At 43.1% G+C, this 27411-nt stretch overlaps 1 protein-coding gene and 1 long non-coding RNA gene across 16 annotated transcripts in view; one reads left to right on the top strand and one right to left on the bottom strand.

Annotated features, from left to right (window-relative positions):
* Positions 1–27411, top strand: part of LOC102168159 (uncharacterized) — a 126372-nt gene that overhangs the window by 59629 nt on the left and 39332 nt on the right. The window contains exon 3 of one of the 4 annotated variants that reach the window (XR_014811295.1): positions 20342–26684. The exons of the other annotated variants lie outside the window; for them this stretch is intronic. This is a non-coding gene — a long non-coding RNA (uncharacterized LOC102168159). Of the gene's footprint in view, positions 1–20341; positions 26685–27411 lie in introns of those variants that run through there. 4 annotated transcript variants of the gene reach the window in all.
* Positions 1–27411, bottom strand: part of RPS6KA5 (ribosomal protein S6 kinase A5) — a 191758-nt gene that overhangs the window by 25357 nt on the left and 138990 nt on the right. For all 12 annotated transcript variants that reach the window (XM_084970040.1, XM_084970035.1, XM_084970033.1 and 9 more), the window contains 3 exons: positions 26486–26589; positions 5204–5354; positions 1599–1760 (listed from right to left, as the gene is read on the bottom strand). In XM_084970040.1, coding sequence (XP_084826166.1) covers positions 1599–1760; positions 5204–5354; positions 26486–26589 — 417 coding nt within the window. The remainder of the gene's footprint in view (positions 1–1598; positions 1761–5203; positions 5355–26485; positions 26590–27411) is intronic.

The following is a 27411-nucleotide window of genomic DNA, read 5'->3' on the forward strand; positions in this document are numbered from 1 at the left end:
CTAACCTCCCAAAAAAGGTATAGTTAAAGAACTAAAAATTGGTCCAAAATGCTACTGTTTTTCAAACTAGAAAAATAGCAAATTTCACTCTAGTTAGCTTCTAATTCAGCAATTATTTGACTCCTTATATTGCCTTAGGTCAATTAAATTTAAAACTGAGTTGTAAAAAGGAGTAAAATCAAATAGCAGGATGATGCGCTGAGCCAAAAGTGGTACAGATCTTCCTTGACTTACGGTGGGGTTATGTCCTGATAAGTCCACCATAAATTGAAAACACAGTAAGGAGAAAATGCAGTTAACACACTAAATCTACAGAACATCACAGCCTCGCCCACCCTAAACATCCTCAGCACACTCACACTGGCCCACAGCAGGGCAAAATCATCAAGCACGAAGCCTATTTTAAAATAAAATGTTGAATATCTCATGTTGTTTATTTATTTATTTATTATTTATTTATATTTTTGCTTTTCAGAGCTGCACGCACAGCATATGGAAGTTCCCAGGCTAGACGTTGAATCGGAGCTACAGCTGTCAGCCGAAACGACAGCCACAGCAATGCAGGGTCCAAGCTGCATCTGTGACCTACATCACAGCTCACAGGAACACTGGATCCTTAACCCACTGAGTAAGGCCAGGGCTCGAACCCATGTCCTCAAGATACGAGTCGGGTTCATTACGGCTGAGCCACAACGGGAACTCCTCATGTCCTCTGTTAACTACTGTACTGAAAGTGAAAAACAATGGTTGCGTGAGACCAGAATGGTCATAAGTGTATCAGTTGTTTACCCTCATGATGGTGTGGCTGACTGGGAACCAGGGCTCAGTGCCGCCGCCCAGCATCGCCAGAGAAAGCTCTCACCATCCCGGGAAAGATCAAAATTCAAAGTACGATTGCATATCATTTTCGCACCACTGTAAAGTCAAAATATCCTAAGTCGAACTGTGGTAAGTTGGTTATCATCAATATAATGACAGTTGACTAATGTTCAAGCTGGAACAGTCACCAACTCAAGGAACATTTCTTTCAGCATCTGCTATGTGCCCAGCCAAGTACCAGCCGCCAGTATCATCAATGTCCAGAGACAGTGTGTGGACGGGCAGATTCAACCATACTGCGGGGATGCTGATAGGGGTCAAAGAAATGAAGCAGCAATACCATTTAGAGTCAGAATATTTTATCTTATGTCTGAGAAATGATCCTTTCCTAAACAGAAAATCCTTTCCAAATCTTTTTTCGGCCTGGGAAATAGTTTAGATTATTTACTGAAGATAAAGAATCAGATAACACTGTTTATCAATTAAGGAATATTTTATGTAAACAGAAGAAGAGTAAAGTAGTACTGTGTTTTCTATAAAAGCCCTTGAACGGAAATAAAATTTCAGAGATAAATTCAACACATATTTACATCAAAAATAAACACATACATAATGTCTGCTATCTAACAAACCATAAGCTTCAGTTAACGATTTGCAATATCTCTGTACTTAATTTTGAAACGATTAGAGGATCCTGCTTTTTAAGATGCCAAAAAGCTTTCACATGGGAAAATTATTCTTTTCTTTCAAAGAACGTGTGTGCACCCTTGGAGATTTACCTGAAACAGCCTCTCGGAGTTCTGGGGCAGCGCCGCTGGAGAGTAGGTGGGGTCCATTTCTGTGAACTCTTCTGCAAAATTACTCACATCTAATTCATCTCGGATGACTGGCTTAAAGGGTGCAGGGACTTTTTTGGCAGCTAAATCATCCCAATTTATTTTCTAAAACAGAGAAAGAAAATTGGTACAAGGTAGAAATCAACACAGTGGAAATACACTTTTGAAAAATAACAAGGATAGGTAATGATTTTAATTGATCAGTAGGGAGAGAGGCACCTATTTCAAACTGAAGATTAAAAAAAAATATTTTTTTTTACAGGCAGGATCACATCTTTTTATAAAAAGATTTTTATTAAAGTATAGTTGATTTACAATTTTCTTTCAATTTCTGCTGTATAGCAAAGTGATGCAGTCATACATAAAGAATATATATACACATTCTTTTTTTGCTCATACTATCTTCCATCATGTTCTAACCCAAGATACTGGACATAGTTCCCTATGCTGTGCAGTAGGACCCACCGCTTATCTTATCTATTCAGTGGGTCCTACTGCACAGCACAGGGAACTATGTCCAGAAGAGCACATCTTTTGACTGAAGCTTATAGCTCCAGCCAGCTTTGCATCTGAAAGCAGACTGCTCTCCATCATTGCAGAGCCGCATCCTGGCCTCTAGGGGGCACCAGAACACCCTAGTTTACCCTTAGGAATAACAAAAATTATTTTGTCAGGAGTCCCCTGAGAAAGGTGTTTAGCCAAATGAAAACCGAACTAAACCAAACCAAAACTAAATTATAATAAAGGGTTTTAAAATGAATATGACTATTAACTCTAAAGGAATATTCCTATTTTCTAGAGGCAGTGTTAGCTAGTTTTCCTCCTGGCCATCTGGACAGATGAGAAAATAAACAAACTCACTCAAATTCATGCACTAGCTTATGTCTATAAGTCTAAATGCTACTTTGATAGCATGAAATGATGTAATAACCATTCAACTACACACACACACACACACACTATTCAAATTCGACCTTCGCTCTGTCTTCTTTGTGCTCCTTTTGCCACTGAACCTCAGATAATACTTACTGATTGAATCCCATAGATATCTTATCAATATAATTCTCTTATAACCTAAGATGTTCTCCTTGATAGTAAGAGACATCCTTACTTTATGCACCGTTAAGAAAGAAAAAGCATCACCAATCAGAACAGTAACATGCTGTTCACTGCAAGCTGCAGACTGATTTCAGAGGCGGTAGAATGTGAAACTTGCACTTCTTGGTTGATGACATTTTACGACTAACATAAAAATGTTTTTATCATGCCCTCTTGTGGAGGCAATGGAGATAAAAATCATTAAATTATAGATCTTCCAAGTTTTCAGCTGGAATGACCTTTGGAGATCATTTAGTTCATCTTCTTTATTCGATCCAGATGGAAACGGAAGCCCAGAAATCAGACCTAACCTTTTCACTTAAATAGTAGCTAGTGGAAGGGCCAGTCTCTTGACTTTCTAGTTACTGTTCTTTCCTCCATGTGGCTGTAATATTCCCTTACAAGCATATGATTTGTGCTTGGCTATTGTATATACACTAAGAGGAACCTTCTAGAGTAAAGGGGTAATTTAAAGAAATATGCTGTTAGCGGGAGAACATTTAGTATGTAGAAAATTGAATGCTATTACAATCCTCTCTACCTTCACTCCATTTTGGTCTTTACAAGTAGAATTCGGATCTTTCCTGAAGTGTCCCCATCATTTACAAAGTCGAGGCAATTAAATAACCTAAAATGACTATTCCCAGCTATAGAAAAGAGACATTTCTCTAGTATGAAAGCTATATTGCAATATTCACAAATGCAGGGAACCATGAGAAAAAAGATCCTAGGAAAATACCACTGGGGATATTTTGCTTGAATACTTTCTTGAATTTTATCTTATTGCTAATTTTTGAGCCAAACTTCTGAACACGGTATCTGAAATAATTTGTTCAAATGTTAGTCTTTCCAAGTCACCTTAATCTATGAAATGCACATACTGAGAAATTCCTTTTCTTCTTTTTTAAAAAAAACTTTTATGCACAAACCTGCAGCATATGGAAGTTCCCAGTTCAGGATTGAATCTGAGCTGCAGCAACACCAGAGCCTTTAAACCACTGCCACTGGGCTCAGCAGAGACCTGAGCCATTGTGGTCAGATTCTTAACCCACTGCCCCATGGTGGGAGCTCCAAATTAATTTTATTCTAAACGTATTTCTCAGTATGTTACTGAACTTCTGTAGGATGTACAGCAGTACTTTTAAAAATGGTTATACAAAGAGATTGAAGTGTATGTGCCCTTTTTTGAGCATATATGTACCGAGGGATAATTCTTACTCTCAATCACTGTTAGTTTTTCTATTTTAAAACAACAACAAATAACAACAACTCTGCAGCAGAGTTTTTGTTTTGGTATGGTATTTCCATCCATGTTGGTGATAATAATATAAAAGCTCAGTTTGCAGAATGAAAATAAAACTTGCATGGTCCTTTTAGACCATAAGTATTTAAACTGTGCTTGTCGATACAATGAAACTATTTAAAAGTCATAAGCTCGTAGTTTTGGAAATCACGGGTATAGTATTCCAGGTTGACCATTTAGACTGAAATAACTATCCAACTCAGTCTACTTAACTTTTTTTCCTTGTGATCTAAAATTTGGTGGTTTCTTTTTACTAAATTGAGCAAACTAGGTTGAGCAGATGTGTTGGTTAGTGCCCTGCAGAATGGCCTCATTAGGCTTCTACAGAATAAGAAAAGCACTATCTCAAGTACAGAGAAAATAAATGAATAATTCTCTTTATATTATAGATATGTAACTGAGAAATAGGCTAGTTTCGAATTTTCTAAGATTTATCCTGGGAAAAGAAGAGGAGAAGTCATGATTTAAAAGGTCTATCAGTGGCAGTAGTAACTCATGAACTGAGAAGTAAAAATATAAAAAAGTAAAAGTCTCCTCCATTTATAATGGTTCAATCTCAAGATCATAGATGGAAAACAACACTTAGAAGCTCTAACCAACTAATATGCAGAAAATCAAATGTTATTATGATCCTCCCCACTCACTTCATTTAGGGAGAAAAAGACCACTTAGGTTCCTACAAGCAGGATTCTGATCTGTCTTCAAGGGTACCTGTCATTTAAAAAAGGGACAACGGGAGTTCCCGTTGTGGCGCAGTGGTTAACGAATCCGACTAGGAACCATGAGGTTGCGGGTTCAGTCCCTGCCCTTGCTCAGTGGGATCCGGCGTTGCCGTGAGCTGTGGTGTAGGTTGCAGACGCGGCTCGGATCCTGCGTTGCTGTGGCTCTGGCGTGGGCCAGTGGCTACAGCTCCGATTGGACCCCTAGCCTGGGAACCTCCATATGCCGCGGGAGCAGCCCAAAGAAATAGCAAAAAAATAAAAAAATAAATAAAAAATAAATAAAAAATAAAATAAAAAAGGGGACAACGTGCGTGAAAATAGCAAGAAAATGACTCTAAAAGGCTTGTGTTCATTCATTTCACCAAGGATGCCAGGTACCCTGAAAACAGCAGGACATAGAAAACCACCGGTTCAACATGTTTCACCTGGAAAAAGAGATGTTCTTTGATTTCATCCGCATCACGTGGACCACATCCCAGTCTTTTCTTGGGATCTTTCATCAAGAGATGCTGAATTAGGTCTTTGGCGACAGCACTCATCTCTTGAGGATACGGAGGCTCGCTTTTTAATATTCTCCTGTAGGCAGATAAAAGCTTGCTGTTAAAACAATCCAAAGATGAAGTTACAGCAATGGCATTCTTTGCAGAAATGATTACAGCGCACCACCCTTGGAAATCGAAATATATGTGAAACACGGATATATTTCTCAAAATACTTAAATTGAGATACCATGAAATGAAATTTCTGCAACTTAAGCAGCAACAAAAAGTGTTGGATTATTTTCCAGTATGAGTCAATCCTAAAGGGAAACTACCATCCCAAATATTTCATTAGGGGAAAAAGAAAGCTTCGGGTTGGATTAGACCCATCTAGGGACCAGACTCTATGATCCAAGAGTTCACAGTGGAGACAACTTTAATAAATTCAGAGAAGAGAATTCAGCACTCAGATTTGCAAGGGCAAAAGACACTCCAACTGGAGAGAGAACCACTTCACTTCTCTTGCCCTGTGTGCCAGTGAACATAAGGTGCGCCAGCGGGAATGCAGAGGAAAAGGAAGATCCAGACAGGGAGTCAGAACCTCTTGGACACAGCTCAGCTCTTGACATCTGAAAATGAGCACCGGAGCTGGGGGCTCTTCATGGGATGAAAGCACCTGCTTCATTATCTGCTACCATAAAACAGACCCTTGAAGGCAAGTGGTACTCAAAGATGGAGCAGCCTCTACTATTTATGGCGGAAAGTAAAATGTTAAGATAATCAGATCTCTTGATGAAATATTTTAGATTATTCTAAGGTCACAGAAGAAAGTGATCCAATCCAAATGGTACCTTTGCCCCTCTTAGAAGCCAGAGCAATGGTTTAATGAGAAAGAAATAATGGAAGACGCTGATGGAACTTAAGAAGCTTACCACAATATACATAGATACAGTTCTTAATGATTTGGGTTTGCAAAAAGATCTCTGTTGTGTATTAAAATATTAACACCTGTTATGGAACAAACATGGATGGTACATTTATAAGAGACAGTACAGTGTGATAATTAAGAACAGCGAGTTCGGAGCCTGTTTGGGTCAAGTTCCAACATTGGCTCTGCCACTGACTGGCTGTGTGACCTTGAAATAGTTGATTAATGCCTTTGTAGCACAGTTTCCTCAACTTTTTTCTCAACAGGAGTACCTTCCTGAAATCAGTATTATGCCGCTAAAATGAGCAAAGCCCATGTATGGTGCTTGGCACGGCACCTAGAACATGGCAAATGCTTGCTAAATGTGAGCTCCTCCCTGCCGTAATTCCTCATCTAAGGCAACCACACAGAAAACAGACTGAGGCAAGGAGCACTGAGCATCAGGGAAGTGATGGGAGTCGGGGAACTTTAATTAAACGTTACAGCAGTGTTGTTCATTTCAAAGCTAACTGTACTTCTGGCACTCCATCCTGGGAACCTAAGAAAATGCTGAAAGAAAAAGAAAAAAAAAAAATCAAGCAAGAAAAAAAAAAATCAGAGTCCTCTTTCCCTTCTGATTCCTTTTGTTCTCCCACAGCTCCCTGCCCTTCAGGGCTGCAGCATTAGAATTCTCTCCCAATACAAGATCCAGGCGCCCCGCTTCTAAAGGAAAAGCCAGCATACCCCATTCCTTGTTTCCATCTTTATGGTCATTTTTGCAGGCCAGACTTTCTTGTGTAAAAGGACCTAGATTCACTGTGGATGAACCAGATGTAGGAAGAAGCACCTTGGCTGACTTCTTCTAAGGGTACTGACTCTGTACTGTTCCTTCTTTTTTTTTTTTTTTTTTTTTTTTTTTTAAAGATTTTTATTTCTTCTATTATAGTTGATTTACAATGTTCTGTCCATTTCTGCTGCACTGCAAAGTGACCCAGTCATGCATATACATTCTTTTTCTTACATTATCCTCCATCATGTTCCATTACAAGTGACGAGATATATAGTTTTCTGTGCTATACAGCAGGATCTCATTGCTTATCCACTCCATGCAATAGTTTGTATCTATTAACCCCAGACTCCCAGTCCATTCCACTCCTTCCCCTTGGCAACCACAAGTCTGTTCTTCATGTGCATGAGTTTGTTTCTTTTCTGTGGAAAGGTTCATTAGTGCCATATATTAGATTCCAGATGTAAGTGATATCATATGGTATTTGTCTCTCTCTTTCCGACTTACTTTAGGTATTATGAAAGTCTTCAGTTCCATTCATGTTGCTGCAAACGGCACTATTTTGTTCTTTTTTATGGCTGAGTAGTACTCCACTGCATATATGTACCACATCTTCTTAATCCATTCATTTGTCAACGGACATTTAGATTGTTTCCATGTCTTGGCTATTGTGAATAGTGCTACAGTGAACATAGGGCTGCATGTATCTTTTTTAATGCATGGATATATGCACAGAAGTGGGATTGCTGGGTCATATGGTAGTTCTATATTTGGTTTTCTGTGGTACCTTCATACTGTTTTCCATAGTGGTTGTACCAATTTACATTCCCACCAACAGTGAAGGAGGGTATCCTTTCTCCACACCCTCTCTAGCATTTATTTGTTGACTTGTTAACAATGGCCATTCTGACTGGTGTGAGGCGGTACCTTATTGTAGTTTTGATTGTACTGTTACTTCTTAAACCTGAGTCACCCGAGTTCACTTGAAGCCTGCTCTGTACCAGGCGCTGGGGGAAGAAATGGTCAGTCTTGTTGGCCCTGCTGAGTTCATGGAGAAGGAGGACCACCAAAGACAAGGATGTCCCCCCTGAGATGCTGAGGCTGGAGGAGACCCCATGCACATCTCGGAGTTTCAGGGTTGCAACACAAACAACAGCATCAGTCTGCAACCGAGGTGTGTGAGGGTCCATGGGCAGGGAACAGGAGGTTTAGATTCAGGCGAGGCAGGGATCAGATCAGGAAGGAGCTTGAGTAGAAAACTGCAGGATTCCTGCTGAAAACAGTGCTGATGAGGGAACTCGGAGAACAGAGGGCAGTGGCCCTGCCCTTTCCTGAGGGAGGAGAGTATGTCCAGGACCCGTGGAAGGAGATCCACACAGAGGATGCTGAGCAGCCATCCCAGGTGCAGCAGCAAGAGCAGGAGCCTCACCAGAGACACCTGGAGGGACCACTGCTGGGCGCCCTGTGATCTCACAGGCAGAGAAGCACAGGGCTTCCTTAGGGATGTGGAGACGCTCTGAAGCCCAGAAAAAGGACCAGAAATGGGGAGTAGAGTTATAAGGAAAAAGGGCCTTATAACCAGCTCAACCCTTTGCTCCATGGGAAGACAATCTCAGATTTACCTTCTTACACTGCTTCCTTGAGACGTGCCGGGTCAAGATGGATGTGCAGCATCAGTTACTGGCTATTGTGAAGTTACCCCTGAGACCTGAACGGTACCTGGCCTGAGAGGTGTGAGCGGGAATGCAGACCCTGGGAGCTATCTCATCCAGGACTATTTAAAACACGTTCCCCAGCTGCTGTGTGTTCCTTCGTATCCCTAAGGGTGTCCTCATTGGGGCTTGGAAGCTGTGCTCACGGGAATTACGAGGCAGAGTTCCTGCACTGAGCCTCCTGTGCTGGGTGGTCCATGCAAACCTCTCAGTGTCAGTGGCTGAGCAGGTCCTTTCTGGGCTGGGAAGCCAGGCCTGATGAAGATGTGTTTGATGCTGTCAGGCCAATGCACTGTTTCCTGACCTGTGTCCTTCTAGAAAGCAAAGTAAAACTGGTTTCAGATTTCAGCCTATTATGCCCTGTAGGTATGAACATCAGCCAGAGTGCCAGTCCCCTGTGGCTGTGCAGAGTGGGCACTGAGACACGCGGATGCAAGTGGAGGGCTCCTGCGTGGTGCCCACTTGAAACAACACAGGGGCATCTTGCAACAAGGGCTGGGAGACATTTCTCGGGTGTCGCTGTCACTCTACCTCTCCCAACATGCTTGATTTCTGAATTGGTAATAACCCAGAGCTATTTTTTCTTGCTTCCAAATGAGTCTTAGAGCCCTCTGTAAAATCAGGACAGGCTCTGAATTAGCACATCATGTTAAACACTCCCCGAGTGTTCTATCATTTAATCCATACAAAAATCCTATCAAAAGGTTATTATTATCCCTGTTTTACAGATGAAGGTTCCTTTCAAAAAAGCAAGAAATATACATATGAATTAACAGTTCAACCCGATGAACGTGGATAATATGAATATTATTTGCAAGAATAAGTGATAACACAGCTAAGAAAATTTTGAAAAAGAAAATAACTGGGGAGAATCTGCCTAACTACATATTAAAATGTATCATAAAACAAAATTGTAAAAGTGGTAGTAAAATAAATTAACAGCGATATCAAATGAACAGAAGAGACAACATGAAAAACACCCAGGCATATATAAAAACATACTGTTTTTAAAAAGTGAGCAGCCAGGAGTTCCCATTGTGGCGCAGGGGAAATGAACCTGACCAGCATCCATGAGGATGTGGTTCGATCCCTGGCCTTGCTCAGTGGGTTAAGGATCTGGCATTACCATGAGCTGTGGTGTAGGTCACAGACGCAACTCGGATCCAGAGTTTGCTGTGGCTGTGGTGTAGGCCGGCAGCTGCAGCTCCGATGTGACCCCTAGCCTGGGAACCTCCATATGCTGCAGGTGTGGCCCCCCCAAAAAAAAGTGAGCAGCCAACATAGGAAAGGTCACAAAATTTGACAAATGTGTTGGGGAAACCAGCTATTTGGGAAACAAAGAACTAAGTTAAGACCTCGCCTTCATATGTTAACTCTGAATCAACTTCCAATGGATTGAAGGATTACAGGTAGAAAGTAAAGTGAGATAAAAATTAAAATCTGTAATCATATATACATGAATATAATTTTTTCTTAGTCATGAATGTAAGCTTCTGAAAACCCTTATGGTAAAAGAAATTTACTACTGATTAAGTTAAGAATTTATGGAGTAAAGGGTGAGGACATCAAGATTAAAATGAAACCTGTGATGGGAGAGGGATGATGGCTGGATACTTAACAAGCCAGGATGACAAAGTGTTCATGGTAGCATCATGGCAGTGAATATGCGGTTGTCCACTGTGACAAACATTTGAAAATTTTTGTAATAAAATGTGGTGGAAACAGTGAACCAATGAAACTAGGCAGATGTGTTTGATACATCCACTGAAACATAACAAGGAACTGTCCCAATAAAGTTACCTATGACCTTTAGTGCAGTGGTATTATGCTCACCCCACTATACCACTAAGGTCTTTGCTCGTATCACCTACATCCTATAAAAATAGCTCTTTCCCCCACACTTTTTTTTTTTTTTTGGCTGTGCTCAAGGCATGTGGAAGTTCCCGGGCCAGGGATCGAATTTGAGCCATAGCAGTGACCACACTGGATCCTTAACCAGCTGAGCCACCAGGGAACTCCCCCCAAATTCTTTAACTCTGTTTTACTTTTCTTCATGGAATGTACAGACTAGTATATATTCATTTGCCTATTATTTATCTCTCCCAACTAAAACGTTATTAGCTCAATGGGAGTCTGGATTCTCTTTTTTTTTAAAGTGGTTTTGTTCACAGCTTTCTTCCCCAGGGCCTAGAACACTGCTTAATATATACCAAGTCCTCAACAAACATTTACTGAAGAAATGCACATCTAATTGTTTTCCATTTACTACACCAGGATCTTTCTTCCTCATTTGCAATAGAAGCCTGCAGACAACGTTCTGCACTTTTTTTTTCTTCTTTTTTTTGCAGAGGGCAAAAGAAAGGTTGATTATTTCTGTTTATTCTCCATTTAAAAGTTCACAGTCTTTCTCATTTCGTTGTTGATTCTCACTTCCTGGTTCCCAAGTGGTCCCCAAATTAGAGAATTACTTACGTGCCTTAATGAGTGAGAGTTTTTCTTTCACTAGACTTCACTTAACCTACATTTTTGCTCAACGCGAGGGAATAGTAAAGCATATTATGCTGTATCTACTCAATGATACATATAGAGCCATGACAAAATTATGCTTATGAAGAGTCTGTAATTAAAGAGTGCTTATAAATTTACATAAAGAACTGCCAAACAGGAAATTTCATTTCTGAGATAAGCACAACGTTATGCAGGTGAAAAAGCCTGAAAGAAAGTATCAGCAGTGTGTGTCTCTAGGTGTTCTTATTGCTATTTTCCCCTTATGCATGATTTAAACTATAGCAAACATTACTTTCAGAATAGGAATAAAGAGTTCCCACTGTGGCTCAGTGGGTTAAGAACCTGACATGGTGTTTGTGAAGATGCAGGTTCCATCTCTGGCCTCACTCAGTTAAGGATCCTTCATTGCCACAAGCTATGGTGTAGGTCGCAGATGTGGCTCAGATCCAGTGTCGCCACGGCTGTGGCAGAGGCCTCAGCTGCAGCTCTGACTCAACCCCTAGCCTAGGAACTTCCATAAGCCATAGGGGTGGCTTATGGAAAAGGAAAAAAAAGAAAAAGAACAGGAGTAATACAGTGAACTTCATTTACAGGATCATGGGCCAGCTGAGAGCAGTACACAGACTGGCGAGGACTCTGGGGAGTCCCGAACCCCACCCCATCCACGGCCCCTGAGTGTGTTTCCTCACCGTGTGTTTGAAAGGCTTTTCCTTCTACCCTCAGCCTACGCAAACCTGTCTGTGCTCCCAGCCCAGCCCAGCCCAGCCCATGCTGTCTCTCCATCAGGAGGGCGTCCCTGAGGCTCCCAAACGAACTGGGCCACCTGGTATTTCCACAGCGTTCATCTCACCTCTCAGACACCTGTCAACACTCCCCGAGGTTATGAGTCACCATCGACTTATTCCATACTTCCTAATCAGGATGAAATTCTCTCAGGGCAAGAACTATGCCCTTCTGTTTCTCTTCCTCCTAGGAGTCACAAATCACTCAACGAATACTCTTATGATTAATGACATCCGTCCCCCTGCTGTCTGGGAGCCAGCCCTTCCCAATCCTTTACCTGAAACAAGCATCTGGCTCACGAGAAGCAAGTGTCACCCAGGAGAGGGTACAAAGCAACTTTCGGTCACTCTGCACTCGACCCCAGTCCCATCTCCCTGTAGCTTGGAGTCTACACGTAACTCAAGCTTAGCTTCCTCGTCGCTAGGACAGCACAGGCTGTCTCCTAAGTTTCAGGGCTCTGAGGATTCAAGGACATGACGTGGGGAACTTCAGGCACAGTGGCTGGCACACAGGGGGGTCCTGGTGAACAGGGCCCTCATCCTGGCTCCTCTGCAGGAGTGCCTCCTCCTCTGAGCCTGAGACTGGCTGCCCCGAGGGGACAGGCCCCTGTCATCACCCCTCTCTGTGTTACCGAGTCCTTTCTTGATCCACCTACCCCATGTTTCCTGAGGCCACATCAGCTGGGTGATGAAGAATAACGAAATGAGATTCTTTGGCTGGTACCCTTACCTGCTTCAGTAGAATCTGTGACTCCACTCAAAGTCTCCCTTTTTTTTCTTTTTACAGCCACACCTGCAGCATATGGAAGTTTGCAGACTAGGGGTCAAACTGGAGCTGCAGCTTCCAGCCTACACCACAGTCTGCAGCAATACCAGGTCCTTAACCCACTAAGCAAGGCCAGGGATCAGTCCTGCATCTTCACGGACACTGTGTCGGGTTCTTAACCCACCGAGCCACAATGGGAACTCCCACTCAGTAATTTCTGGGAGTCCCCAGAGCATGTCTTATGTGCTCTATATATACTCTTCTGCACTCTCTCCTAAGGCTTCTCTTTTGCCTGTCACCAGCTCCCCAACAAGGCCTCTGGGCCCCACCTGAGGGGCTCTCACTCCTGCCTCTGGTTCTGATGCCGAAGGGAGGAAATATCTGCTTCTTACGAGGTTAGAAGAACTGAAGCTGTGTGTGTGATCCTGCAAAGGTTTCGGCTACATTTCTTTTTGTCTCAGTTTTTAGTGTCTTTTCTCTGAAAGTGGTAGGTGTGCCTAGAATCCTCTTCCTTTCTCAATGGCTGAAGCTGGGCTGCCTGGGCTCCTTTCTCTTAGACTCTCGCTAGATCACTGATGGCACTAAATGAGTTTATCAGATGTGCCTGAATGTGTCTTCACCAACGAAGTGGGCACAGCTTAGGCTGAAGCTGGGACGGCATTACGCTCACACAAGGCTTTTCCTGGCAGACCCCTTCCCAGTCCCTGCTCGCAATGCACTCTTTTCTGTGGCCCAGACAAAGCTCTCGAAGTTGTACTTCTCCACCTGCTCCGTTGTCTCGGTTAGAGTGCCTTTCCCTAACAGGGCAAGATGATGGGGATGCGAGAGGGCCCTGCGGGTTCCTCGGGACCACGTGGCTACATGGGACAGTCAAGAAGGCAGTGTTTGGGCTCAGAGCAGAGTGGAACGCAAAGAATTTCCGAGACTGCTGAACAAAAAAGAGCCCAGCAGTGAGCACGAGCCAGAGAGCAGCGCTCAGATGCTCCTCCGAAGGGATAAGCCCTGCCAGGAGGCCTCGGAGAAGCCCCACACACACACGTAGGAACAGCAGGTTGCGCCACAGACCAAAGGAGACGGCGATTTGTGGCTGCAGAGGCTACCTCTTCCCTCCGCCCTCTTCCAGCAGGTGTGAGGCTGACCTTCAGGATTCCAGACGGACAGGATCCATGAACCGGCTGGGGCGGAAATCAGAGGTGGCAGGAAAGCGCCTGCGCGGGGGCCTGGCCCGCAGTCCACAGAGGGCAGGGTCTGGGCAGGGGCAGCGAGACGGAAGCCCAGGAACGGCAACCACTCTGATGGAGGGACCCTCTCCTCGGCTGGAAGGGTCACCCGTACGTTTTATTCAGGGCTCCAAATCTTCTACCCCCCGGGGAGCACTTCAGAGGGCAAATTAGTACTTCAGTCTGGTTCGGCCCCACCCCCAGGTCTTATGCAAATGAAGCGGGAGTAAAGCGATCTGAAGGTGCTAAGAGCAAAGAAGATGGAAAGCTGAGGAACAGGGTGGTGCCAAGGGAAGGGTCACCCTGCCCCTCTCCCAGCGCTGCGCTCTCCTCTGCAGCTGCCGTCCCTGCATCCTGTAAAATAATGTGCAGATGAATAACTTGTGACAAACATGAATAAATTTGGGGCGACTAGTCAAAAAACTCCTGGGAAATTCAAATACTGCTATTGGATACAAGAATACTTAGAGGAAGAAAAAAAAAAAAAAAAAAAAACACAACCAAATAGCACCCTGGGAATTAAGAGGGCTTTTTAAAACATGCCGACAAAAGAATTTCATCATAAGGATAAGAAAGCCAAGGAAAAAAATAAATTTGATCTCCTCTTAAACTAGGGTGAGAAATAATGAGATCTGTTATTCTATATAGAACTCTGAAAGCAAGACATCGATAAATAGAAAACTGAAAACAACACAAATGGGCTAATTGAATATGTTACTAACATGGCTACAACACAAAAATACAACAGAATTACTGTTTTGACTTTGTATTTAGATGACTAGATTAGCACATCACATAAAATCAATGTATTAAGACAAATACCATATAATATCACTTATATCCAGAATCTAATATATGACACAAATGAACCTATCTATAGAAAAGGAACAAACTCATGGAGATGGATAAAAGACCTGTGGTTGCCAAGGGGGAGGGGGAGGGTTAGGGAGTGAGCTGGATGGGGAGTTTGGGGTTAGGAGGTGCAGACTATTGCATTTGGAGTGGATAAGCAATGAGATCCTGCTGTGTAGCACAGGGAACTATATCTAGTCACTTGCGATGGAACATGATGGAGGATAATGTAAGAAAAATAATGTATATTATATGTATGGCTGGTCACTTTGCAGTGCAGCAGAAATTGACAGAACATGGTAAATCAACTATAACACATTTTTTAAAAAATCAATGTATTAAAATAATGACCTCAAGAGAAATACTCATTGGGAGGACAAATAAATTTTTACCTAAACATTTGCTGGCGGGAGTTCCCGTCGTGGTGCAGTGGTTAATGAATCCGACTAGGAACCATGAGGTTGTGGGTTCGGTCCCTGCCCTTGCTCAGTGGGTTAACGATCCGGCGTTGCCGTGAGCTGTGGTGTAGGTTGTAGATGTGGCTCGCATCCTGCGTTGCTGTGGCTCTGGCGTGGGCCGGTGGCTACAGCTCCGATTGGACCCCTAGCCTGGGAACCTCCATATGCCGCGGGAGCGGCCCAAGAAATAGCAAAAAGACAAAAAAAAAAAAAAAAAAAAAAAAAAGTTTGCTGGCAAACTTTTTTGCAAAGGACGCATGGTAGGCAGACTTCTAAGATCCCCAAAGATCACTGTCTCCTTGTGTTACAGCCTTGTGTGGGCTGGGACCTAGTGACTTTCTTATAACCAACATTATACAGTAAAGAGGAGAGGGTGCCACTTTCACAATTAGGTTATAAAACATTCCATCCTCCTAGCAGACTCCCTCTATTGCCCTCCCAGCTTGCACGCTTTGATGAAGCAGTCTGCCATGCTGGAGAGGCACGCGTGGCAAGCAACTAAAGACGGTCTTCCGCCAACAGCCAGCAAGGAACTGAGGCTCTCGGTCCAACAGCCCAGAGGAACTGAATCCTGCCAACAACCACATGCACCTGGAAGCAGATCCTTTTCCAGCTGAGCCTTGAGATCCCGACAGCCCAGCTAACACTTTGATTGCAGCCTGCGAATGACCTTGAAGTAGAGAACTCAGCTGAGCTGTGCCCGGATTCCTGATCCACAGAAACTGAGATAATAAATGCACATTGTCTTAAGCCACTAAGATTTGAGGTAATTTGTTACTAAGCAATGGATAATGGATAACGAATACAAGGCCATAATTCAAGCTTTGGAAGCTACTTGATCTCTGGGGCAACTGCTGAGTGCTGCTGCAGCAGGAGAGCAGTGGGACACATTGTAAATGGACCAGCACACCGTGTTCTAAGACAACCACTGATGGACACCCAAGCTCAAATTTCATATAATTTTCACGTCACCAAATTTTGTCTGTCTTTTGACTTTTTTCAACCACTTAAGAATGTAAAGGAGTTCCTGGTGTGGCTCAGTGGGTTAAGCACCCATGAGGATGAGGGTTCGATCCCTCGCCTCGCTCAGTGGGTTAAGGATCCGGTGTTGCCACGAGCTGTGATGTAGGTCACTGACATGGCTTGGATCCCGCATTGCTGTGGCTGAGGCCATGGCTGGAAGCTGCAGCTCCAATTTGACCCCTAGCCTGGGCTGTGCCCTGGTGCAGTTGTTAAAAAGACCAAAAAAAAAAAAAAAAAGAGAGAATGTAAAAACCATTCTTAGCTCCTAGGCAGCAGAATGGATCTGGCCTGTGGGCCCTAGTTTGCAGACCCCAACTTAAAGTACACAACTAGAGCTCTATTTAACCCATTATTTTGATAACACTTAAACCTGAATTTACAACATTATACTTATAACAGTACAATGAGTTGCATTACTAAAGAATATATATATGTCTGTATATATTTATATATATATATTTTCTCTTTTTTGGCTGCCCCAGGCCAGGGATCACATCTAACCCACAGTTGCAACCTATGCCACTAGCTGTGGCAACACCCAGATCCTTTAATACCTACTGTGCTGGGCTGGTGATTGAACCTGTGTCCTGGTTCCACAGAGATGCTCTGGACCCCAGTGCACCATAGTGGGAACTCCAATATTTTATTTCTTTCTTTTTTTCTTTTTTTTGGGGGGGCCACACCTGCAGCATTTGGAAGTTCCCAGGATAGGGGTTGAATCTGAGCTGCAGTGGCCAGGCTGCACCATAGCCACAGCAACATAGAATCTGCAGCTTGCAGCAATGCCATATCCCTAACCTGCTGAGCAAGGCCAGGGATGGAACCCACATCCTCATGGATACTAGTCTCATTCTTAACCCGCTGAGCCACAACAGGAACTCCAAAGCATATTTTATTGACAGATAATGAAGAACCAAATAAATATCGTTTGGCAGATACTTTGCAAATCTCTAAGGCAGAGAAAGTGAGACAGAAACAACCCTGGCGGAGATGATGAAAGAGCTGCAAACAAAACCTCTGCGTCCTGATGGGAGGGAACACCCAGCTACCCTGGTTTATGCAGCCCCGGGCACGGACAAGGCTCCTTCTGGAGGGGAGGCAGAAGACCTGAGGGGACACCTTCCTGCGTGGCAGAAACATACTCCCTGAAAGAGGAAGCTCGACGCAGAGGGAGTAGGAGCTAGTAGGAGGGGCCCAAGTAGGAAGTACACAGGCTACGTCCATGAAATAAAAATAAGAAACAGACTTGCAGGAAAGCCAAAGAGCAGTCATTCAAGCCCATAATGCTGACAATGTAATGCCTGCTCACAATGGCACCAAGGCACGAGGAATGTGGAAGTGATTTCAAACGAACAGTTAAGAGAACCCAAAAGGTTCACTCTAGATCAAACTACCTTCAAACACCTAAAGCGACGTCTGGGAGAAACAAAAGAATTCCTCTGGTCTTTAGAGGACGGGACCAGGATTGATGTGCAGAGGGGGCTGATTTCAGGTTTGTTTTTTTTTGGGGGGGACATTCTGTCTAGCTAAAGTTAAAAAATGGGAGTACTTCCTTGAAAATACCTTACACACAATGCTCTCTGTTCACTGATGGTACTTGGACAGAAAGGAGGTGACCGTCAGAGACAAGGATGATGGTCACCCAGGAGAAAGCCGTCATCCCATTCTACATTCTTATTACATTTTAATTTTTTTTTTTTTTAGGGCCACACCCGCGGCATAGGGAAGTTCCCAGGCTAGGGATCAAACTGGAGCTTCAACTGCCAGCCTACACCACAGCCACAGCAACATCAGATCCGAGCCATATCTGTGACCTACACCACAGCTCACGGCAATGCCAGATTCTTAACCCAGTGAGTGAGGCCAGGGATCGAACCTGCATCCTCATGGATACTAGCTGGGTTCATAACCTGCTGAGCCACAATGAGAACTCTATATTTTGAAATTTTTTTGTTGTTGTTGTTGTTGTTGTTGTTGCTATTTCTTGGGCCGCTCCCGCGGCATATGGAGGTTCCCAGGCTAGGGGTCTAATCGGAGCTGTAGCCACTGGCCTACGCCAGAGCCACAGCAACTCGGGATCCGAGCCGCATCTGCAACCTACACCACAGCTCACGGCAACGCCGGATCGTTAACCCACTGAGCAAGGGCAGGGACCGAACCCGCAACCTCATGGTTCCTAGTCGGATTCGTTAACCACTGCGCCACGACGGGAACTCCTATATTTTGAATTTTGATAACCAGAAAAACACATATGTCCCAGTTTTAGGCTACCTGTGGGCAACAGGCAATCAGATGACGTGGATAATCTATTATTTTGAAGCATCTCAAAGAAAAACTATAGAAAGTATACAGAGTTCGGGGAAGATCACAATAATTAAGGAACGCAAGAATTCAATTATCAGAAAGAGTGCTGGGTAATTAAGACATTTGGGGACAAGATAATGATACACTTATCTGAATGGTGCATATTTTATAAAGAAGAGACTATGGAAGATCTTACATCAGAAAAGACAATCAGAATGATTATCTTGAAAGGAAAAAGTAAAGTAGGACAACTCAGCTATGACACTGTTTGTAATTTTCAGTAACAAAGCAAAACAAAACAAAAACCATGGAATCAGAGGTTAACACCAAGCTTTCAACAAAATCATTAACAACATGACAAAGTGAATAATTAATTAAGGAGAAAGAACCCTAATTAAATTCTTGGGAAATTTGCTCTAGGTTTAAGATTTTAGACAATCTGCTCCAGGCTGTCTTTCTCTTGCTAAAACCAGAATGCCAACTAACTGATCTAAGGGCAATAAAAGCAATTTAAATTTGAACATCCTTTGGTTAAGAATACGCCTGCCACTGTGACCAGCAAAATAGACTCTCTCTACAGGCAGAACCCACAGTGGAAAGGAAAACTGGGAAAAGATGATTGCTTGTGGATGTGGGATCAGAAAGAGAGAATAGAGAAAACACTATTTAATGCTGTCAGGTTAATTCTGCATTTTTACTTGTCATCCAGGACATGTATGACCTTGAAAGGGGACCCAACTTTTCAAGACTACGGTCAAGGTTTCCTGTTATTCTGAGGCATTTTTTAACTGTCAAAAAAAGCCCATTTAAAATAAGAAAGTCATGTTTAGAATTTTGAATAGTAAGCATGATTTAAATTTGATTTTAAAAAGAAATATTTCTGGAGTTTCCGTCGTGGCACAGTGGTTAATGAATCTGACTAGGAACCATGAGGTTGCAGGTTTGATCCCTGGCCTTGCTCAATGGGTTAAGGATCTGGTGTTGCCGTGAGCTGTGGTGTAGGTTGCAGACGTGGCTCAGATCCCACATTGCTGTGGCTCTGGCGTAGGCCGGCAGCTACAGCTCTGATTCGACCCCTAGCCTGGGAACCTCCATATGCTGCAGGAGCAGCCCAAAGAAAGAGCAAAAAGACGAAAAAAAAAAAAAAAGAAATATTTCTGATCACTTAGCTTCAATATTAAATAAGCTGGAATAGTGAGACATCGTTTACTTTCTAGTCTGTCCTGTAAAAAGTACATTCTAATTCTAAAAAAAAATTTAGCAGTTTTATTGAAGTAAAATTGATGCACAATAAACTCACCACATAAAGTGTACAAGTGGATAGATTTTGACCCATGTTTACACCTGTGAAACCATCCCCACAATCAAATAATGACAGCCCCACACCCTCCAAAGCTTCACTGTGTTCCTCTGTCATCCTTCCCCCCACGAGCCAGTGTATATACTCACAGGGGAGGGTGGCTCACCTTGAGGAAGGACCCTGAAAATTTATCCTGTTAAGCTTTCTCCCAGTTGTCCCCAGAAGGACCTATGGCCTTTTACTAGAGTAACTGCACACTGGGGAAAAGGAAACCATCAGACCATTTGAGGACGACTAGTCACTGGTTCTAAAGTGACACTAATTCCAGGAGACTTGAAACATTCCTGTGGTCCAGCAGTCAGAGCAGGGGCTGATGGAGGTCAGGTGGTCAGTGGAGTTTTACCTCCAGTCCATCTCACAGCGGATTCAGTGGAGACCTGATCCCAACCTGTGGTATTTTCCTAGGTCCAGAATGCATAATTGGAAAAGAGATTTAGCAGCTGGCAGAATCCCTGCATGGGTTCACTGTGGAGATGAACGCAGGTCTGGTGGGAAAGGCCAAGTGAAAGCCATTAGAACTGCCTCTACCTGGAAAATAGGAAATCGAAAAGCAGTATGGCATTCCTGGGGGCACTGACGAGATTCGGGCCACCAGCGAGGACTTGAAAGATGCAGGAGTGGGGATTCCCACCACAGCCCCACGGAAGTGGCCTCTCTGGCCTGTTGCAGAAGATGGATGGATCTCGGAGAATGACAGTGGTTTATTGTGAATTTAATCAGGCGGTGACTCTGATTGCAGCAGCTGTACCAGATGTGGTTTCATTGCTTGAACCAATGAATACATCCCCTGGTACCTGGAATGCAACTACTGTTCTGGAAAATCTATTTTTCTCCAGCCCCATCCACAGGGCCCACCAAAAGGAGTTCCTTTCAGCTGGCAAGGCCCACAGTGGAGGCTCACTGTCCTACCTTAGGGGTCATCCATTCTCTAGCCCTGTGTTATTATAATTTAGTTCACAAAACTCTTGATCACTTTTTTTTTCCATAGATAAGAACACTGGTCCATTACACTGATTGCTTTATGCCGACTGGACCTGGTGAGCAAGAAGAAATAAATCTGACTAAAATTCAGGGGCTTCTCCTGTAGCAGATTTCGAGGAGTCCGGTGACATAGGGCACACTGATCTCTCTTCCAAGGTGAAGGATAAGTTATTGCAGCTGGCCCCTCCTAGCATCAAAACAGAGGCACAATGCCTTGGGGGCCTCTGGATTTCAGAGGCAACATATTCTTCATTTGGGGCTGTTACTCCGGCTCATTTACCAAGTGACCCAAAAAGCTGCTGCTGAGTGGGGTCCAGAATAAGAGAAGGTTCCGCACCAGGTCCAGACCACACTGCAACCTGCTCTCCACTTGGTTCATCTGGTCCAGCAGATCCACTGGTGCTTGAAGTGGCAGACTGGGATGCACTGGGAGCCTCTGGCAGCCCCGAGAGGGGACTGAAGCACAGGCCCTTAGTATTCTGGAAGAAAACCACTCCTTTTGAGAAACAGCTCTTGGTCGGCTACTGGTAGAGAATGAACACTTAACTATATGTCCCCAAGTTACGTGAAACCTGAGATGCCCATCATAAATTGTTATCTAATCTATCAAGCCATGGAGTTGGGAGTGCACAGCAACCCTCCATCATCAAATGGAATTGGCATACATGAGACTGGGCCAAGCAGGTGCTGAAGGCACACATACGTTACATGAAGAAGTGGCCCCAAATGCCCACGGTCCCCACTCCTGGCACACTGCCTTCTCTCTCCCAGCCTGCGTCTATGGCCTCCTGGGGAGTCCCCTACCATAGCTGATGGAAGAAGAGAAGACTCAGGCTTGGTTTATAGATGGTTCTGCACGATATGCAAGGGTGAAAGCGAATCTTGCCAGGGACAACAGGAGCAATGCATCTCGTTTTATTTTTACTCAGGAGAAATAGCCAGACATGCAGTTCTATACTAAGTCATGGGCTGTGGCCAATGTTTTGACTGGATGGTAAGAGACTTGGGAGGAATATGATTGGAAAGTTGGTGACAAGGAAGTCTGATTGACAAAGATATGTGGGGAAGATAGGTGGATAGACAACTCTGGGCAAAAATGCAAAGATATTTGTGTCCTATGTGAATGCTCACCAAAGGGCGACCTGAACAGAGGAGGATTTAATAGTCAAGTGGACAGGATGGTCTGTTTTGGGGATACCAGGCAGCCTCGTCACTTACCCCTGTCATCAGCCAGTGGGTTCATGAACAAAGTGACCACAGTGGCAGAGACGGAGCTTATGCATGAGCTCAGCAACATGGACTTCCACTCGCCGAAGCTGACCCGGCTTCAGCCACCACGCGGGCTCAATCTGCCAGCAGTGGAGACCAACACGAGTGCCCAATATGGCAACAGTTCCCAGGGTAGACAGCCAGCTACTGGTGGCAGGTTGATTACACTGGACTGTTTCCATCACGGAAGGGACAGCCTTTTGTTCTAACTAGGATAGGCATTATGGATATGGGTTTGCTTTTCCTGCATGCAACACTTCTACCAAAACTGCCATCCATGGACTTACAGAATGTCTTATGTACTTCAAGGGATGCCACACAGCACTGCTTCTGATGGAGGAACTCACTTCACAGCAGCAATGGGCCCACACTCGTGGAACTCACTGGTCTTACCATGTTTACCATCTCGAAGCAGCTGGCCTGACAGGACGGTGGAATGGCCTTTTGAAGACTCAGTTACAGTGTGAGCTAGGCGAAAAGGTTCTCCAGAAGGCTGCGTGTGCTCTGAATCAACATCCACCATATGTGCCATAACCAGGATTCATGGGTACAGAAATCAAGGGGTAGATATGGGAGTGACCCACTGGCAAAATTTTCGCTTTCTGTTCCCATGACTTTATGCCCAGCCAGCCGCAATAGTGACATTACCGAATCTTAGTTCTAGAAGGAGTAACACTTCCCCCAAGAGATATAATGTGATTCCACTGAACTGGAAATGGAAATTGCCATCAGCCACTTTGGACTCCTCTTGCCTCTAGATCAATAGGCAAAAGGAGCGTGACATTGGTTGGGGTGAACGATCCACACTCCCAGGGGAACCTGGACTGCTCGTGCACAATGAAGGAAGGAAGTATGTCTGGAATAGAGGAGATGCCTTAGAGAGTCTAGTAGTTCTAAGCCCTGTGATTAAGGTCAACTGACAACTACAACTCCACCTAGGCAGGGAAGGACCACTAATGGCCCAGACTCTTTGGGAGTGAAGGTTTGGTTCACACCACAAGGTAATGAACCATGACCAGCTGAGGTACCTGTTGAAGGCAAAAAGGAATGCAAAGTGGGTAGTGGAAGAAGGTGGTTACAAATACCAGTTATGATCCCCAAACCAGTTAGAGAAATGAGGACTATAACTACCATGAGTATTTTCTCCTTATTATGCTATGGATATAAGTGCGTATAAATATACATATTTGTTTTCTTTCCTCCCTTGTTCCTTCATCATGTAAGATAAGATGTGTTGACTTTATATCATGCTATTTAAGTATTTTATTATTTTTTTTCAAAAATTTCCTTCTTTTTGCTTTAATTTGGTCATGCCCATGGCATGTGGAAGTTCCTGGGCCAGGAACTGAACCCGCGCCGCAGTAGTGACAATACCGAATCCTTATCTACTAGGCCATCAGGGAACTCTGGTATTTAGGTATTTTAAATTCATACCATGGTATTTAAGTTGGGGTTTCAAGGAGCAGAGCAAACATCACTATACCACTCGAGGACATTACATCCTCTTCTGGGGAAGGGGTTAGTGGGTTTTCAGGACAGCTGCATCATGTTAGGTGGAATTATGACCTTGTAAATGTCTTTGGAGATTAAGTATGGTTTAAGGTGACGCAAATGGCTGCCAAGTTGACAGGGGCTGGACCTAGGATGGTTAACTTTAAGTGTCACTTGACTGGGCCACAGGCTGAGATGAAACATTATTTCTAGACACATCTCTGAGGGTGTTTCTGGATGAGGTTAGCATTTGAATCCTCTCCTCAATGCGGGTGGGCACCATCCAATCCCCTAGGGGCCTGAACAGAAAGAGAAGCAGAGGAAGGGAGGGTTGGGTCCCTGCCTGCCTGCCTCCTGCCCAACCTGGGACACTGGTCTTCTGTCCTTGGACTGGGATTTACACTACTGAGAGGCTCTTCTCATTCCAAGGCCTTCGGACTTGGACTGGAATTGCACCATGGCTTTCTTGGGTCTCTAGCTTGCAGGTGGCAGATCGTGGGACTTCTTAGCCATCGTAATCCCGTGAGCTGATTCCTTACAAGTCAATCTCCTTTTATAGATACATGTGTACATCCTATTGTTTCTACTTCCCTGTGGAGATCCCTGGGTATAGACAGTCACTTTATTTTCAGCCATTCCAGGGAGTACACGGTGGTATCTCATTGCGGTTTGTTTGCATTTCCCTAAAGACTAATGATGCTGGTCATCTTTTTATATGCTCATTTGCCACCCATTGATCTTTGTTGAACTGTCTGTTCGAATCTTTGGCCCCTTTAAAAAAATGGAGGATTTTTTTCTCCTTGAGTTTTAAGAGTTCTTTATATATTCTGGATACCAGTCCTTTATCAGACATGATTTGTAATTTTATCCCAGTCTTTAGCTTGTCTTTCCATTCTCTTAACAGTTTTTTCTTTCAAAGAGCAGACGTATTTGATTTTGATGAAGTCCAACTTATCAATGTTTGCTTTTATAGACTGGACTTTTGGTGTCTTACCTAAGAAAATTTTGCTTAACCCAAGGTCACAAATATTTTTCTTTATGTTTTCTTCCAAAAATTTTATATTTTAAGTTTTACATTTAGGTCTGTGATCCATTTAAAATTTTTCTATGATGCAATTTATCAAAGTTAGTTCTTTTCTCATATGATAGCCAACGGTTTCAGCCTCATTTGTTGAAAAACTATCTTTTCTCCATCAAACTGAATTCGAAACTTTGTTAAAAAAAAAACAGGTCCCTATATCTGTGTGGTTCTATTTCTGGATTCTATTGTATTTCATCCATGATTTGTCTATTCGGATACAAACACCACAGTGTCTAACTGTTGTAGCTTATAAGTCTTCAAATCAACATTGGTCTACTTTTTCAAAGGTGATTTGGCTATTCCAGGTTCTAGGCACTTAGACCTAGGTTGTCAATTTTTACATAAAAAAAGAGGGGTAGAGAAGCCTGTTGGGGTTGTAATTGTGTTGAATCTATAGATCAGTTTGAAGAGAAATAACATCTTAATTGAGTTGTTCCCTCACACACGTGCTTATCAATACTTAGCTGAATAGTACTTGAGGGGTACCTTGTGTAAGTCTCTGGATTTCTCTCTCTTGGCAGCTTTCTTTCTGAGTTTTCTTTCTTTCTTTTTTGCCACATAGACAGCATATGGAAGTCCCAGGCCAGGAATTGAACCTGCGCCACCAAGCAGCAACCAGAGCCGCAGCGGTGAGAATGCAGGAGCCTTGACCTGCTAGGCCATCGGAGAACTCCCTTGGCAGCTTCCTCCTCTCCACTGCTGCCCTGCCAACTCCAGCTCCCTGGTCTTCCAGGACCATCATTTCCATTTCAGCTCCACCAGTGTTTCGCCTCCTGCACTCCCACCTGGATATTCTCAAGTCAGTAAGCTGGACAACCACAGGGCTCGCCTCGTTGATTTCCTGTCTACTGTGCTTCATGCGAGACATTCAGTGCCTTCAATACTGTTGTGTCATATATTTTTCCCATTTAAAAAATTGTTTCAGGCAGGAAAGTTAATTGGTCCCCCACCAAGGTGTTTTTCCAACTTGGTAAGAAAGTGGGAGTTTCAATTTTATGTCAAATCTGTGCTCAAAGTTATTAACATTCAAGTAAAACCAGGACAAAAACATAACTAGTAATTAGCATGATGTTTTAATCACTCTTCATTTATTTGTTCATTCGCTCATTTCATTTCAAAAACATTTACTGAATTCTGCATGGTAAGCACTCTCCTGGCACTAAGCATACAAGGCAGAGGACTGAAGCCAGACACGCCCCTGGCTCTCACAGAGCTTAGTCTAGTGGGACAGACGGACAGTAATCAAATAATTACAAACAAAAATGTAACACTGCAATTGTGGTAACTGCTACGTAGGAAAGAAATAGCAGAATGCTATGATTACCTCTAAGAGGGTGATTTTATGCTATTTGTTTCTATTATGCCTTCATTCATGATTTGAAAAATATCACTGTTATGTTCAAGTCAAAAGAAATAACTATGTATTCCATGGGGAAAAAGTAACCAGCAAATAAATGCTAGGTTAAGATAATATGCTAAGTGCTTTGGAGAGCACAAAAATTATGACACCATCTACAAAAATTAAGATCTAATTGGGCACATAAAATGTAAAGAAATAGAAAGGCTACGTATCTACATCCTATAGGAATACACATGGAAATTTACCACTTACATACCATTCTGGTTTACCTTCATTGAAAAATTACTTTCTCTATAAGCCTAAATGCAGAAATTTGATCAGTTTCTTTGAGAAAACAATACATTCATTTTATTTTGTTAGATCTTACCTAGATATCTCAGCTTGGGAATTCTTCTCGCCATCCACAGTGAAAGGAGATGCTCCGGTTAGTAATTCATACATTAGAACACCTAAACTCCACCAGTCAACCGCCTACAAAACAACAGTAATTTCATTTTCTAGAACGTTAACTAATTATATTTTGTAAGAAAGTAAGACGAACAAAATAAAGCTGTATATTTAGACGATATCTTGACAAAAAGATTTTGTACATAGCTCTCTGTGCAAGGAGCATTAAATTAGCACATGCAAGAAAGACATTGAGAGGAGAAACATCTAGGTATCATCAGAATAGAATTTAAGCATGGAGAAGTCAATCGAGGGGCTGAAAGTGTTTCAATTATTTCCTAAACTAGTAATGTTTTACTTCGGTTAACTTTTAAAATTTAAAATAAATTTTCAAAATTTTAAGTAAAATCTTGGGATTTATGATAGGGGGAAAAAGTGTACCAATTAGCTTTTTTTTTTTTTTTTTTTTTTTTTTTTTGGTCTTTTCGCCTTTTCTAGGGCTGCTTCCCTCGGAATATGGAGGTTCCCAGGCTAGGGGTCTAAATAGAGCTGCAGCCACAGGCCTATGCCAGAGCCACAGCAATGTGGGATCCGAGCTGCATCTGTAACCTACACCACAGCTCACGGCAATGCCAGATCCTTAACCCACTGAGCAAGGCCAGGGATCGAACCCGCAACCTCATGGTTCCTAGTCGGGTTCGTTAACCACTGCGCCACCATTTTTATTAATTATTCAGTTCCAATAAATGTGAAGTTTCTTAAAGAAAGAAAATCCCATGAAAACAGGTTCATTTTTCATAACCACCTAAATCAATTCCTCTTATGGAAACTAATACATAAATCTAACAGTCTTCATAGAGAGGTTGAAAATAATATAAAATAAAATGTGATCTACATTGGAAAATA

This window comes from Sus scrofa, chromosome 7 (assembly GCF_054392235.1).
Source record: "Sus scrofa isolate SSC_HxYL_T2T_F1_AM1 chromosome 7, Sscrofa_HxYL_maternal_Yorkshire_Landrace_v2.0, whole genome shotgun sequence".
Taxonomy (NCBI): domain Eukaryota; kingdom Metazoa; phylum Chordata; class Mammalia; order Artiodactyla; family Suidae; genus Sus; species Sus scrofa.